The 13823-nt window shown below is 39.5% G+C and overlaps 1 protein-coding gene across 1 annotated transcript in view; it reads left to right on the forward strand.

Annotated features, from left to right (window-relative positions):
* ABCB1 (ATP binding cassette subfamily B member 1) overlaps positions 1-13823 on the forward strand; it is a 69541-nt gene that overhangs the window by 42450 nt on the left and 13268 nt on the right. The window contains 6 exon segments of the mRNA XM_025193704.1: positions 1449-1553; positions 2997-3074; positions 5338-5421; positions 8145-8348; positions 11542-11642; positions 13344-13461. Coding sequence (XP_025049489.1) covers positions 1449-1553; positions 2997-3074; positions 5338-5421; positions 8145-8348; positions 11542-11642; positions 13344-13461 — 690 coding nt within the window.

Below are 13823 nucleotides of genomic sequence, written 5' to 3' on the forward strand. Positions count from 1 at the left end.
AGCCTGTGCTCCTCCCATTGACTTCACTTTAAGCCTTCTGTCCCATTTTATACAAAGACATTATAACTGGCAGAGTTGGCATGAGGCAGAGGTGAGGCTCTTTGCAGTTTCTCTTTTCCCATTTGTGTGTCCGCATAGTTTCAACCATACTTTAGCAAAAAAAGAACAGGAAATCATCATAACTGCGTAATGTGAAAAGTGGAGGAAGGAAAATGCTTCCAGATAGAATATTCAGTAGAGAATGGAATTGCTGGAACCTCTATAGTACTAGAAAATAAAGCTGAAAGAGCCAGACATTTTAATGCTATCTGTATTTGAACTGGTCAGGATTATCCAGCCAAATAGCTTTTGGTGGTAAATGTCAGTTCATCGAAACCAAATGTAGAAACAAAAATCAAATGAACTAGGTCTGACAGGGAAGAAAGGTCTGCGCTTAGGTGTGTACACCCGGCACAACAGATGTCAGGTATGTGGGAGACTGAAGTTGTTTTCCTCAGAACTACCTAGCTCTCTTGGCTTTTCAGGGGAGGGAATATTTCTGTTTTCTTTCCATAATTTGGAAGGTTTGGGTTTTATTCTTTATTGGGAAAGTTTTTGAAAGCCCAAGTGTAATGAGGTTGGAAACTTTCCTGCCCCTTGTCTGGTCTCAGCCAGAAAAACATAAAGTACCTGTCTGTCATCAGCAAGCACTTGATATGAACAATAATAGGAGAGAGATCTCTGAGAGAAAGCAGCAGTTCTGTTTCAAGCCTGCCCCTCTAACACTTCTCTCAGTGCAGTGTAAAAAATATTTCTTAGCAAAGGACATTACACATGCATAAAAAATTGTACACAACAGTTACTACATCTCTCATACAACTTCAGTCTTATTTGTTATGCAAAGACTGAAGAAGGTCTCGGACTTGCAGCCAATGACTGCAAGGTTCTATTTTAATAACTTGCATACTAAAGACACAGTGGGTGCATCTACACATGTAGTTAATGCAAAGCAATAAACTCCAGAGCTTATTGCTCAAGAGGCATTACCTGGGAGTAAGAATCTATATATGTGCCTGGGACCCCACAGCATATAAGGCTGGGCTGTTATCCCTGGCCCACTGTGCTGTGGAGGGGCTGGCTGGAGCATGAGGTATGGAGTTCATTAGTCAACTGCACAGTAAACATTCCATATAGATGTCTGGTAGGTGTATAAATTCCTTATTTTGTTTGATAAATGAAGAACAGTTTATACTAGTTGCTAATTCTGAGTGTCTTGGAAAATGAAGAGTTGATCTTCATGGAAAGAACATGAGATTTACAATATCTTGGTTGAATGTGAAATTGGTGTAAAAAAATAAAAATAAATTAACTACATGCATTCAAACTGTGCCTGAGCAAGATGCTGTGTAAAGATTTTAGCTAGTATTTTAATTAAATAAAATTAACTTTTAAAAAATTCCTTTTTATAGGTTTTTGCAACAATAGACAAGACCAGTATAAGAAACAAGAGCAACATGTTTTCACTGCTGCTTTTAGTCATTGGAGTAATTTCTTTCATTACATTTTTTTTCCAGGTAAGACTTAATACTTTGCTTTTACTGTAGCTGTTTATGTTGTAGAAACCAGATCTCAAAAGATAGTAAGTTTTTATTTCCTTTGAATCCACCAGCAAGGGTGAAGAACCATTATGATAAACCTCTTATGCAAAGTGATTTTAACATGGCTGTTAAAAAGACTGGGTCTTGAACATTTGAGATTATGCATTCATATGTCACATATGATTATTTAATAAATTGCATCAGTGTTTTTCCTTCCCTTGAATTGTGTTAAATTCTTGACCCTGTTTTTCAAAATACAGTCTAAAATTGCATGAGCAAAACTGGGCACATACCCATTTGTCTACATCAGTGGTGTGTTCAGCCTATGGCTTATGGACTGGATTTGGCCTGTGGAACTATCATGCGGCCCATGGGGCCAGTGGAATCATTAGTTGCTGTGACTCTGGCTCTGTCATTTCCCTAATTCATAGTTCTCATTAAAACAACATTTTATTTTGATTATCAAGCAATGGCAATGTTTAGGACTGGATGGGTTAGATATCTCTCAATGAGATATTGAGGCTGAAATCCTGGTTTAGTTAAAGTTGATGGAGAAATTTACCATTCGGGGTTTTTTGGCGGGGAGCGGGGGACAAGGGTTTTATTCTGAACCTTTTACCTTGAAGGTCCTGGCTTAAAACTTTTAAATTTGACCTTAGATCAATTGTGATAAAGTGGCTAAAATCAAATGTGCAGTAGGGTAGGGAAATTAGCATTGCTGCATATTTTGTCAAAATAAAGAAATAATTCTAGTCCCCATGCTGAAGTTGGCTGTCCCTCAAGAACTAAATCAAGGTTGTAACATTTCTTATGATTATAGACTAAATATTGTATAGTTTTAAAACTTGTGGTTTTGCATATGGAGATGCAAAGAATCACTTTATTGATTCTTTGCATCTTTATTGAATAAAGACCAGATAGTCTTACTGACTATTAATTTTTAAACAAATTTCAGAGCAGTTTGAGACAGTAAACTACTCCCAGGTGCAGTATCTACATGTGTGCCTGGGACAGCATTTCCTTGAGCTGGGGTGGAGCGTTTTTTATACAAGGGCCACTCCTGCTGTGCTCTGCCCTGGGCTCTGGGTGGTGGCATCAGGCAAGCAGAGGGGCTGACTGAGACACAAGGTTGCTGAAAGTGTGAAGGTTCATGGCTAGGTGGCAGGAGTCTGGCCTCTGGCTGGTTGAGCTGATGGGGCCCAGTTTACATCTGAAGTCAGCATCTACATGTGCATTTAATCCCAGTTAATTACCTTGCTGCAAGATAGTACTGTCCCCAACTGTTGGGGACAGTACCATCTTACTGCAGTGTTAATTAGTATACTGTAGCCTAATACTGCCACATGTATAGGTAGAGACTTTACTCTGCAGCTAATTTGTTTACTTGGTTGTGTAGTAACCATGCTACTTCTCAAACAGGGTTTCACATTTGGCAAAGCTGGAGAGATCCTTACAATGAGGCTTCGATTCATGGCCTTCAAATCAATGCTTAGACAGGTAAGGATAATATATTTAGCTTTCTAGGGTTTTAAAAATGCCTGTTTCTGTATATGTCATGAATAGCTTCGTATTTAATTCTGTCATACTGTGACCTTATCTACACTTGAACTGGCATTAACTTTTTTCAGATTGGTTTAGAAATTGACTTAGTTAATATAATATCCTTGTGTGGGCACAATTTTAATAAGTTTGAGACTTGTATTGATTGAGTTTTAGTTCAAGACTTAGGCATTTTAAGTGTAATACATAAGGGTGTTTTAACTAAATCAATAAATCTTCAGAATGTAAACCAAGCCTAACTTTATAAACAGAGATGAGAGAGCATTCAAGGAACCTAATTCTGAAATACACTTCAGTGTTTATATTTTTACCTCCAGGTAACTTTACGGTAGGATCCACAGTGACAACACATTACAACATTCCAGTCCACTCTCCCATGTTCCTTTTTTAAAGTTGGCCCCCAAGGCAGCCAAGAGAGAGATGTGCAGCCAGGAAGAAATATGCAAGCTGAAGGACATGTGGCTCAAATCACTGCTACTCTGAAAGGGAGCATGCTCTGGGTTCTAGCTTAGGTCTTCACTGCACTGCTCTCTATACATTTTATTCAGTGATTATTAAATGCAAGGTGCAGTAGCTTGTCTTCAGTGTGCTGGCAAGGTCAGCACAATGGTAGGGGCTGCTGATCCCCATCTCCAAGTTTTTTTCTCCAGGTAGCTGCATACATGCATGACCAGTGCATAGCTGACTGCATATGCTCAGTCTGTGTGCATGCATGTGTTGGTGGTGAAGGGATAGTAGAATTGCAGTTGCCAAAAATGACACTTGATACAGCTAGAAAAACTGCCATTCAGATGCCTGTAAGTCCTCACCAGCTCCTTGGACTACAGAACTAGTACTGTTTCCCTTTGTGGCCACCTCTCAAATGCAAAAGAAAGAAGCCACATAGACTTAAAGAAGAGGTGCTGTCTCTGTAGATGGATATCATGCTCAAAATTGTGGCCATGTTTTATGCTAGACTTGCAGCTTCCACATGAACATCTGCCATCCAAGGAGACATCAAAGAACAATTAGTCAGAAGTTTGTTTTGAAAGTGCTTTACAGTGCACATCTACATGTGGAATATGATGCAGTAGACTCCAGAGTTGTTTGAGCCAGAGTACACTACTCCCTGGTGCAGCATCTATACCTGTGCCTGAGATGTCAGCAGTTTGAGCTGGGGCAGAGCAAGCCCAGGCTGGCAGCAGGCTTGGAAGGTCAGCCCATGGCTCCAGGTAGCTGTGTAAGGTGGCACAAGAGTTCCCAAAGTTTGGAGCTGTGTGGCGAGGCAGCAGGCAGAAGTCTGTCCCCCTGCTGACTGGATGAACTTTATGCCTGGCTGTCATCTTCACATGCATTTCAGCTCAGTAAATTACTCTGCTGTATGATAGTACTGTCCCCAACAGTACTATTTTACAACCAAGTAAATTTACTGCACCATAATAGCAGTGTATGTGTAGATGGTGATGCTTTACTGCAAAGCTAATTGGTCTACTCTGCAATAAGAGTGCATGTGTAGTTGCACCTGGTCAGTATTAAATTATTCTTTCATATCTCAAATGCAATATGGATTATTATATTTAGGAATTAATCTCTAAGATATTGGAGTATTGAGTTTATTCAAACTTTGGTACATGTAGTCTTGATCAGTTGTCCACCTCTGCTTAAACATTTTCATTATTCTTAGGGTCCAGATATTTGTCAGCAGTGTTCAAAGCAACTTCAGGGCAGACTCATCTGATTATTGTAACGTTTTATAAGCAGTTTGAAAGGTCTAAAAGACTCATCTTAGCTACTTCAGAAAAGAAATGTTAGAAGGTTCCCTAACATTGATGTTCTGGGCAGACATGGTTTATCAAAATATAAGTAATGACACTCGGTGAAGTCCTATTAGCATGATCACACTGCTATTGCATGTTGTTATAAGTTACTGGGACTTCCATATTGTAGTTGATGCAAATTGTTTAAAGTGTTTTTACACTTGGATATCTTTATCACACAAAGTTATGAAACTTGTTTTTCTGTAAAGAACTGAAACACTAACACAGAGTTTGCCCTCTCATCCAAGCTGATTCTCAGTTATCTTGTACAACCCTGCTTTTTCTTCAGTTTTGTCATAAGTTTTCTAATAATATATAATATAAACTTTTTCCTAAAAGTTGTATATTATTTCCTAAAATTGTATATATGATTACCTAAAACCTAAAAATGTTTAATCTTTTAGGACATCAGCTGGTTTGATGACCCAAAAAACAGCACTGGGGCATTAACTGCAAGACTTGCTAATGATGCTTCACAAGTGAAAGGTGTAAGTAGGGGACACAGAATTGTCATTTGCTAAATCTGGTTTGGCATATGGTCATGTTCTAATGTAGATTTGCTATACTAGTGGAATTAGCAGACATTCATTGAATAGTGTGGTGGGATCTGAACCTAGACCCAACAGTCACATTCTACCATGTCATGTGTGTAGGGGGATTTTGGGGATTAGATATAGAATGAGTCTCATTGAAATAGCACAACTGCTATCACATGAAACCTGGCATTTGGGACTAGTGCCTGATACCATGCTTTTCATGATATACCTTCAACTTTATGCATGTGGGGCCTAGGATTGCAATTCTTGTTTCTATGTATGCTGCCAAGTGGAAAGTTTCAAGTGGGGTAGCCTAGCATGGGGCTGCCCTGCAAGTTTGATTTACTGGTGCCTGGCTGGGGTCCCTTGGCTCCCCTTGGCAAGTAAGTTGGAAGCCAGGCATGGGTCAGCCCCACACAGATTTAAACTTGCTGGAAAGGGGTAAATTGAACACATGTTCAACTAAAAAGCACTCTACCAACCAGCTGCAAAATTGTTCCACATTTAATGTCTCTGTAGACATGGAATATCTTTGTAGCTGGCTTGCCATTTTATGGCATGATGAACTGGTTTAACTTGTGGCATGTTGCCTTTATTGCATGATTAAAACATTAATCATATGGTAAATGTAACGTTGCTTAGATTACAATCTTGATTCTGGTAGCTGCTGAAAATTACTATTTATTAGATGATTAGTGCCAGGCAAATGTATTTTATTATACTGATTAATAGTACACACTTGCAATGTAATATTCAGGTAAACTATTAGTCCTTGTACTGTTGTTACTGTTTAGTGATGTTATCTCTACTGTGAATCTAATTACAGTAACAGCTCTGTTATCTGGCATCCCCGGCCATGGGGGCTCGGCAGCGCAGGCTGCTTTGCCCTGAGCCATGGGGGCTCGGAGAAACCGGAAGTGCCATGGTGAGTACTTCTGGTTTCACTTTTATCTTACAAGCCGGCATGCTGGTTAATGAAGCATGCCAGATTGTAAGATGCCAGATAACAGAACTTTTACTGTAAATACATATATTTTTATTCAGAAATCTGTCAATCTAAAGTAATCTATGGAATCTATTTAGGTTTCTATATTGCACATATTTTCATAGTATCTAGAGTTCAAGGCCTACAATGTTATAAAGCATGAAAGGGTGCTTTGGGCCTGAAAATTTGTTATACAAGTCTCAACTACACAGTTGTTCCAATAAATAAGATATCTCGCATAGTTGCTTCTTGCATGACTATCACAGCTACTTAATTTTAACAGTATACATTATCCCATGGCATTGATGGATCTGTTCATGTGCTTATGCAGTATTTAACTACTGTGTTCTTTTGGCACCTGTACAACAAAAAAAAGAACAAAAGAAAAACAAATGAACAAAAAGAGTTAGCTCAAGCTATTTCTCCAAGGGACCTGTAAGATTTAAAGTTATAGACCATGTCTAGACCATAGACTTCCATGCTTAGCGTTGTTACCCTTAAATATGTGGTATGGCTTTGCAAATGCTACCACCTGGGCTAGAAGTTGTACAGTTATGTTGGTACAATAATTAACAATGCTTAGGGAGTACCCAGTTGTTTGCCTTTGATACTATGCAGATATAGCTAGTACATCTATCTTCTACTTAGTGATGGCTCATGAAGAACAGCATGGTATATCTGAGAGTGCTACTGCTGGGTATAATATTTTTGTCATAGACATGGCTATAACTGTATAAGCAAATTGCCAGATCTATAAACCCTAGGTTTAGATTTTTAGCAGAACTTTTAAATTAAAAATGAAAATTGAGGGAGCAGATGGAAACTGGGAAAGGTAGAAGTGGATCAACACCAGAAGATAAAGGGGCACGTCTATACAAGACTCTTTAGTGTGCAGTAGACTAATCTACTGTGCAGTAAAGCATTACCATCTACACACATGCAGTTTTTACTGTGCAGTAGATTAGTCTGTGTGGTTGGCTACTACCTGTAGATACAGGTAGCAGATTAACCATGCAGTAGCTACTGTGCAATAGTGCTTGTGTAGACAGCTGACTGGGAGCAGATTGCTCCTGGTCAGCCCAAGCAGTGAGGGGGTGGGCTAACTGTCCCCTCCCTTGGGCAGCTTTTTCCCAGCCCTGGACCCTGATGGGCAGACTGGGGCATGGTGCTAAGAAACAGATGCTTGGCATGGCAACAGTTTCCAAGCTCCATGCTGTGATCCGACAGTCAGGGCATGGTCCTGGGAGGCAGCTACCATGGAGGTGGGAGAGCTTCCCCTGCTCAGAGCCTAGGCCTGACCCTGGGGCTGGCATCCAGGGGAGCCTGGAGCTCCCCATGGTTGCTGTATGGGGGCAGAGCAGGGCAGAAGTAGCCCTACACTGAACTCCTGTTGTGTAGATGTGTTCCCAGGGAAAGATTACCGTGCATTATTTTATTGTGCAGTAGGCTTACAGTGTGTTAATAGCATGTGTAGATGCCCAAAAAGTGGTCTAGGTAGCATCTAGCATCTTTGAAAGCATATGCCAAGAGCTCCAATGTTGGCAAATAACAGAACTAGATTACGCAGTTATATATGCACTGGAAAATAATCCTGTATCATATGGTGTGGACAACAAGTATTTTCTATGTTCTCTCTTCACTCAAATATGGAAAGAAATTATTTTATTGGGTTTTGGGGTTTTTTTTTCAGGCTACTGGCTCCAGACTGGCTTTACTTGCTCAAAATATAGCTAATCTTGGTACTGCAGTTGTTATTTCATTGGTCTATGGTTGGCAGTTGACCCTTCTGCTTTTAGCCATTGTGCCAGTCATTGCCATAACAGGACTCATTGAAATGAAAATGTTATCTGGACATGCCCAGAAAGATAAGAAAGAACTGGAACTTTCAGGAAAGGTGAGTCCAGTGAAGTTTATTTTTATACAATGTCCTATTGTACAGGGCACTGGTAATAGATAAAAATATTACTTATAAGGAAAACCAATCTGCTCTATGGTATTATGTGTTTACATGTTGATGTCTTCTGACTTTTTCTAACATTCCTTCTCTTCATTCATCTCCAACTTTTCTGCTTCTCTGGCCTCTATTGCATGTTCCATATATTATGCAATTAACTGGCTAATTGCACAATAAATTTAGACCAGCCACATGTGCAAATTAATTATCACACCATAAAAATAACTATGTAACTGGTTGGCTCTTTTTATAACTCGAAGTTAGTGCTTGAAAACATGTAACAACTCTATAGCTGGTTTCTGTCTAGCTTTAATTTGAACATGTGGCAGGGCCCTAAGGAACAATACATACAACTTGGGCACATCCTACGCACAGCCTATTTTACTGTAATTAAAGCATCATGTAAAACTGTTCTAATATGCTAATGTGCAGTACAATAGGCTACTGCACATTAAATGTCATGAAAAAGCATGTGCTTTTGCTGCTGCACATTAGGGCAGCCTAATGTGCATTTAGTACCTCATCTGGGCACCTACACACGAGTGCTGAGGCTGCTCTCTTGTGCTAGAATTCTAGTGAGTCAGAGCAGACTCAATTAACTGAGTCTGCTGGAGCATAGCAGTCGTGGTGCTCCAGCAGCCTCCTGCATCTTGTGTATCACTGCCCCTATATTTAAATGGTGGTGGGAGTGCTGAATGAGCTTTAGTTCAAGCACCCCTGCTGCCATTTTTAAGCATGGGGATGTTGATACAGGAGATGTTGGGGTGCTTTAATTGGAGCAGTTCTGAGTTGCTCTAATTAAGGTGCTGCCTCCCACCCCAGAGTACATGTAAAAGTGCCCTCACATTGCATTAAAATTTAATATCTCCACATTAGAAAATGCATTAATGACTATGTAGATGCATCTCTTCACTACAAAGAAGCAAGTATGTTTCACAGGCATAATATAATGCCACCCACCAATCCTGTATTATTTAATTTCATTTCTTCTATTTCCAAAAGCAAAAGGAAGATGAATTGAAACAAGTACTTAATTGTTGATGGGAAAAGTTGAGGAGAAACCACACTCCCAAACTGTTTCCATGGTAGAAAAGCCATTCTGTCACTTCTCATGTCCTATGCTTATACAGGTTTGGGTGCTCTACCTTTGGTAAAGGGCAGCTTTTTGTAAGAATTTTTGTTAGTGTTGACTTACCTAGGTTGTACAACTGCTAACATACAGTATCTCCTGTATTTCCTACCTTCCCTTTCTTACTAATTTACAGTGATCAAACAGTATTGAGAAGGAATGGTTTTATTGATTCTAAAGTCTTTAGTAGTTCCCATTTATTCACAAATTCTTTTTTAATGTTTTATTTTATAAATAGGACAGTTGCTCAGATGCATTTCTCCTTCTCCAATTAGAAAGGCATTTTAGAAAAATACTAAATTTCTGAAGTTCTAACCCATGCTTTTTCATGAATGACGACAACACTGTCTCCTGAACTGATAGGATTTTTGTTACACATTTGTCTTGTATTTCTTAACTATTTTGCTACTGGATCTTGTTAATAGTTCCCTAGGATTGTTAAGGGTATTTTCTGTTGATCCTTCCCCCAACAGAAAAAGGCATTTTAACAAGTAACTGAGAGGATGCAACTCACCCCTCGTATCTTAATTGACAGTCTTTTTATTTTCAATTAGCACTAGTACTTGGCACTTCAAACAGCTTCCATCTAAGATTTTATAAGAACTTTACAAGCCAATAAAGTTTCACAATACCCCTAGATATATAAGTAAAGATGAGGAAACTGTCACAACAGTTAAACAACTGAAGGCAAAACCCATGCTTTATCAGATAAAGTTTATGTCTCAGCTATGTATTGCTTTTGCCTAAGTTGCATCTTGGATCAGATCCAACTTGGCCTGGCAGGTACCTCCACTTAGGTTTTGCAACACTGAAAATCTAGGCACTTCACTCCAGGAGAACAATCTAAATGGATGATTAGGCATCTGGGAGTTCAACTCAGTGAAGGGGAGGACCTGAGCACCCCCCAAATGTGTGATCCAGAGCATAGTGCTGAGCAAGAGACATTAATAGCAAGCCAGTAGGAAATACGAGTCACCAAGATGTGTCTGAACTCTCTTCCTTTAAACAGATGTCAGACTCAGGGTTGCACAATAGGTGTCTCTGTCATCCAGAGCACCCCCAAGGGAAGCAGCTACATGAACTAGGACACTTAGCTGAAAGCAGCTCTCTCCCTTTTGTACATAGGATGGTGGGGGTGATTGCAGGGTAATGATGCTAGTGCCTGTTTTATTCAGTAGCCTAGTAGTCAGAACATTTCAGTGGGAAGTAGAAGCCCTCACCAGCTTATGAGTACTCAAAGCCACATCTTCCCATTTTCCAAGAGAATGTTTCAATCCCCCGGCTGCAGAATAGAGGGTACTTCCTTCAAATGTCCTAATAAAACTTGGCCATGGAGCAGCCAATAGTAATTTCTAGCATTGCTTTAATATAGACAGAGTACTCAACCTCCTGTGCATGGGCCAAATGTACCCTGTCAAACCATTGCATCTGGCCTGCAGGGCTCTCCACAGATGTGGAAAGTTGGAGCAGTGGCCATTAATACAGCCAGCCTCCCTGCTGCCAAATTCCCAAGCCCCACATACCTGGCTGGAGCCAGGCCACTCCCTCTTTCCCCTGTGGGACTGGGTTGGGAGTCAGGCCATGCCCCCTTCTCCTTGTGGGGCTGAGCCATGCCCCTTTTTTTCACCTGTGGGACTAGGCTGGAGCTGGGCCATGCCTCCTTCCCCTCTCCCCCACAGCCATGCCCCCTTTTCCCCCAAGGGGCTGTGTTGGGGCTGAGTCATGTCCCTTCTCCCCCTATCCCCCCATAGGGCTCGGTCAAGTCCCCTCTTTTAGTTGGCAGTTTGGGACACCATAAAAAGGTGCTTTACTGTCAGAGAATACAGAATACCCATCCTATGACAGTCGGGTCCCATGAATAAGTGCTCAAAGTGACCAATACCTTTTTTAAATTTAGGCCTCTAATTCTAATTCACATAAACAAAGCTTGGAATAAGTGCTATGAAACATCAAAGTTTACAGCATAATATTTATTTTCTATTAAGAAGCATACATTTGTTGCAGATTGCTACCGAAGCCATAGAAAATATTCGAACTGTGGTTAGTTTGACCCGGGAAAGAAAATTCGAGTTCATGTATGGACAAAGTTTACAGGGACCATACAGGTAATAAATACAAGGTAAAAAATAATTTGAGCTTACTTGTGGTTTTAGAATTAAGTCAAGTTTCACAAACAGACTAGAGTAGTATTTATTTGTTGTTATATTACAAAACTTCCTACTCCAATTTATTATTTTATTACCTGAAAACATGTAATAACTTTTGCTTCAGAAACTAATCACTAGCAAATATATCATTTCTGTTCTTTGTTTAAATGAGATTTCTTTCTACCTTTCCATGGTAATACTAGTTTAGTCTACTATAATACCTTATCTTGGAGGTTTTATTTCTATAAAATGTTTTCTGATCAAAATAACTCACAACTGGGTGTAAGACTGTATGAATATTTGTTTGGTTGCTTTTGTTTGGCTGTTCAGCTGTTTTTTTTTTTAACTATTTGGATTGAACTCAATTTTTTTAAAGTTTCAAACCAGAAACATTAAAAATGTGACTAAGTCCAATAAAACTGACATTTTATTCAGGGTCAGCCTTACACATTTGTAAGAAAAGCAAAAGCAAGTAAAGGACTAGATTTGCACACAAAACAAGTTGATATGTGCCTATTAATGAGTAGCAATAAGATCCAAAGCCTCTGTAGCATGCAGCAGACTGGGGAGGGAGCAGAGAACAGCAGCAGATAGGGCTGGGAGCAGAAAACGAAGTGACAGATTAAGCAGAGAAGGGCATTGGAGTGATACTCAGGGAGGGTGTGGACTTACCTTTTGGCATGCCTACCAAAAAAAAAAAGGTTGGCCCCCACTGGATTAGAGCATCTACCCAAAAGGTGAGCAGAGTTTGAACCCACATGTTATTTAGAGTGGGAGGATCAGGGGAGTAGTATGCAAGTATGAAAAGTAGTATGCAAAACAGAACAGCATCAGGTTTAGGAAGGAACTGAACCAAAGTCCCTGCATTTTGAAGTAGTATTGGATTAAAGGGGGTTAGCAGCAACATCTTAAATAACACCAAATCTGTGAATATAGCCCCCCCCCCCCGCGCATTTGCAATCCAAAACTTTTTAGTGACTTTTGTTAATTATTTCAAAGTAGATGATTCCTAGTAAGTTCTTCTTTTTTCAAAAAAGAATTTGACCCAATTTTGCAATTTAATTAATGAAGTATGTGGTTCTACCAGTTAAAATATTACTTTTGTAGTATGTATTTTGGCAAATCTCTTATTAAACTAGTGGTATTTTGCTTGGGTAAGGGCTGAAGGAGTAGATTCCAAATTCCTCCAGTTGGAAGGGGGCAAATTCACGGCAAACTTCCAGTAATTAGATTCCGTACCTGGATAGTTATAGCATATTTATACATTTTCCATATATGGAATCTTAACTACTAGGGGGGGTTGTCTTATAAAGGTCATCTATTTGAATAAAATTAGTAATTTTAGGACAGTCTTTGTAGACAAATAATATGGTATGTGAAACTCTTAACCATGTTTGGGACTACAGGCCTTGTGATTTTTTCCTCTTATCTTTTTGATAAATTCTTTCAGGCTGAGAGGTTAAGCTACAAAAGAACTGTATTCTCTTTGGGAATAGCACTGCAGAGGACTGGGGGCTATTTTACCTTATCTTAAAGAACCAAGTATCTACAATTTCCATTGAAAGCAGTTGAAGCAAAGGTCACTTGGCAACTCCTTTGATACTACTACTGAGACTGAAATTTAATGACAAATATAAAATAAAAATAATTCTGTTACAGAAATTCTGTGAAGAAGGCACACATCTTTGGATTTAGTTTTGGACTTTCACAAGCCCTTCTTTACTTTACCTATGCTGGTTGCTTTCGGTTTGGTGCCTATCTAGTGATAAATGGACACATGGATGCTACAGATGTGTATTTGTAAGTATCTATTGCAATTTTTTTGTCCCCACAGGGAAAGTTCCTTGTATATTGCTACAGGTGTCATGGGCCTCCAAAGTAGCTGTGAGAAAATGGGCACATTTTTCTTCCACTCCCCTATCAAATTCATTACAGCTCTTAAACAACAGATTTATATTTTGTCTGCCCTCAGTTATACTTATGTAGTTCTCTTGAAATCAGTAGCCCTGCATTGTGGTAAATAAAGGAAATAGTATCAAGATGTGGGGCAGACCATTTTTGTGCTCTGTAGGTGATAAAAGGTGGCAACAAAGCTTAATTGGATTTTAATGGAGCTATAGCAGTAGTATTCATTCCCTA

This window comes from Alligator sinensis, unplaced genomic scaffold (genome assembly GCF_000455745.1).
Source record: "Alligator sinensis unplaced genomic scaffold, ASM45574v1 scaffold1588_1, whole genome shotgun sequence".
In the NCBI taxonomy this organism is placed as follows: domain Eukaryota; kingdom Metazoa; phylum Chordata; order Crocodylia; family Alligatoridae; genus Alligator; species Alligator sinensis.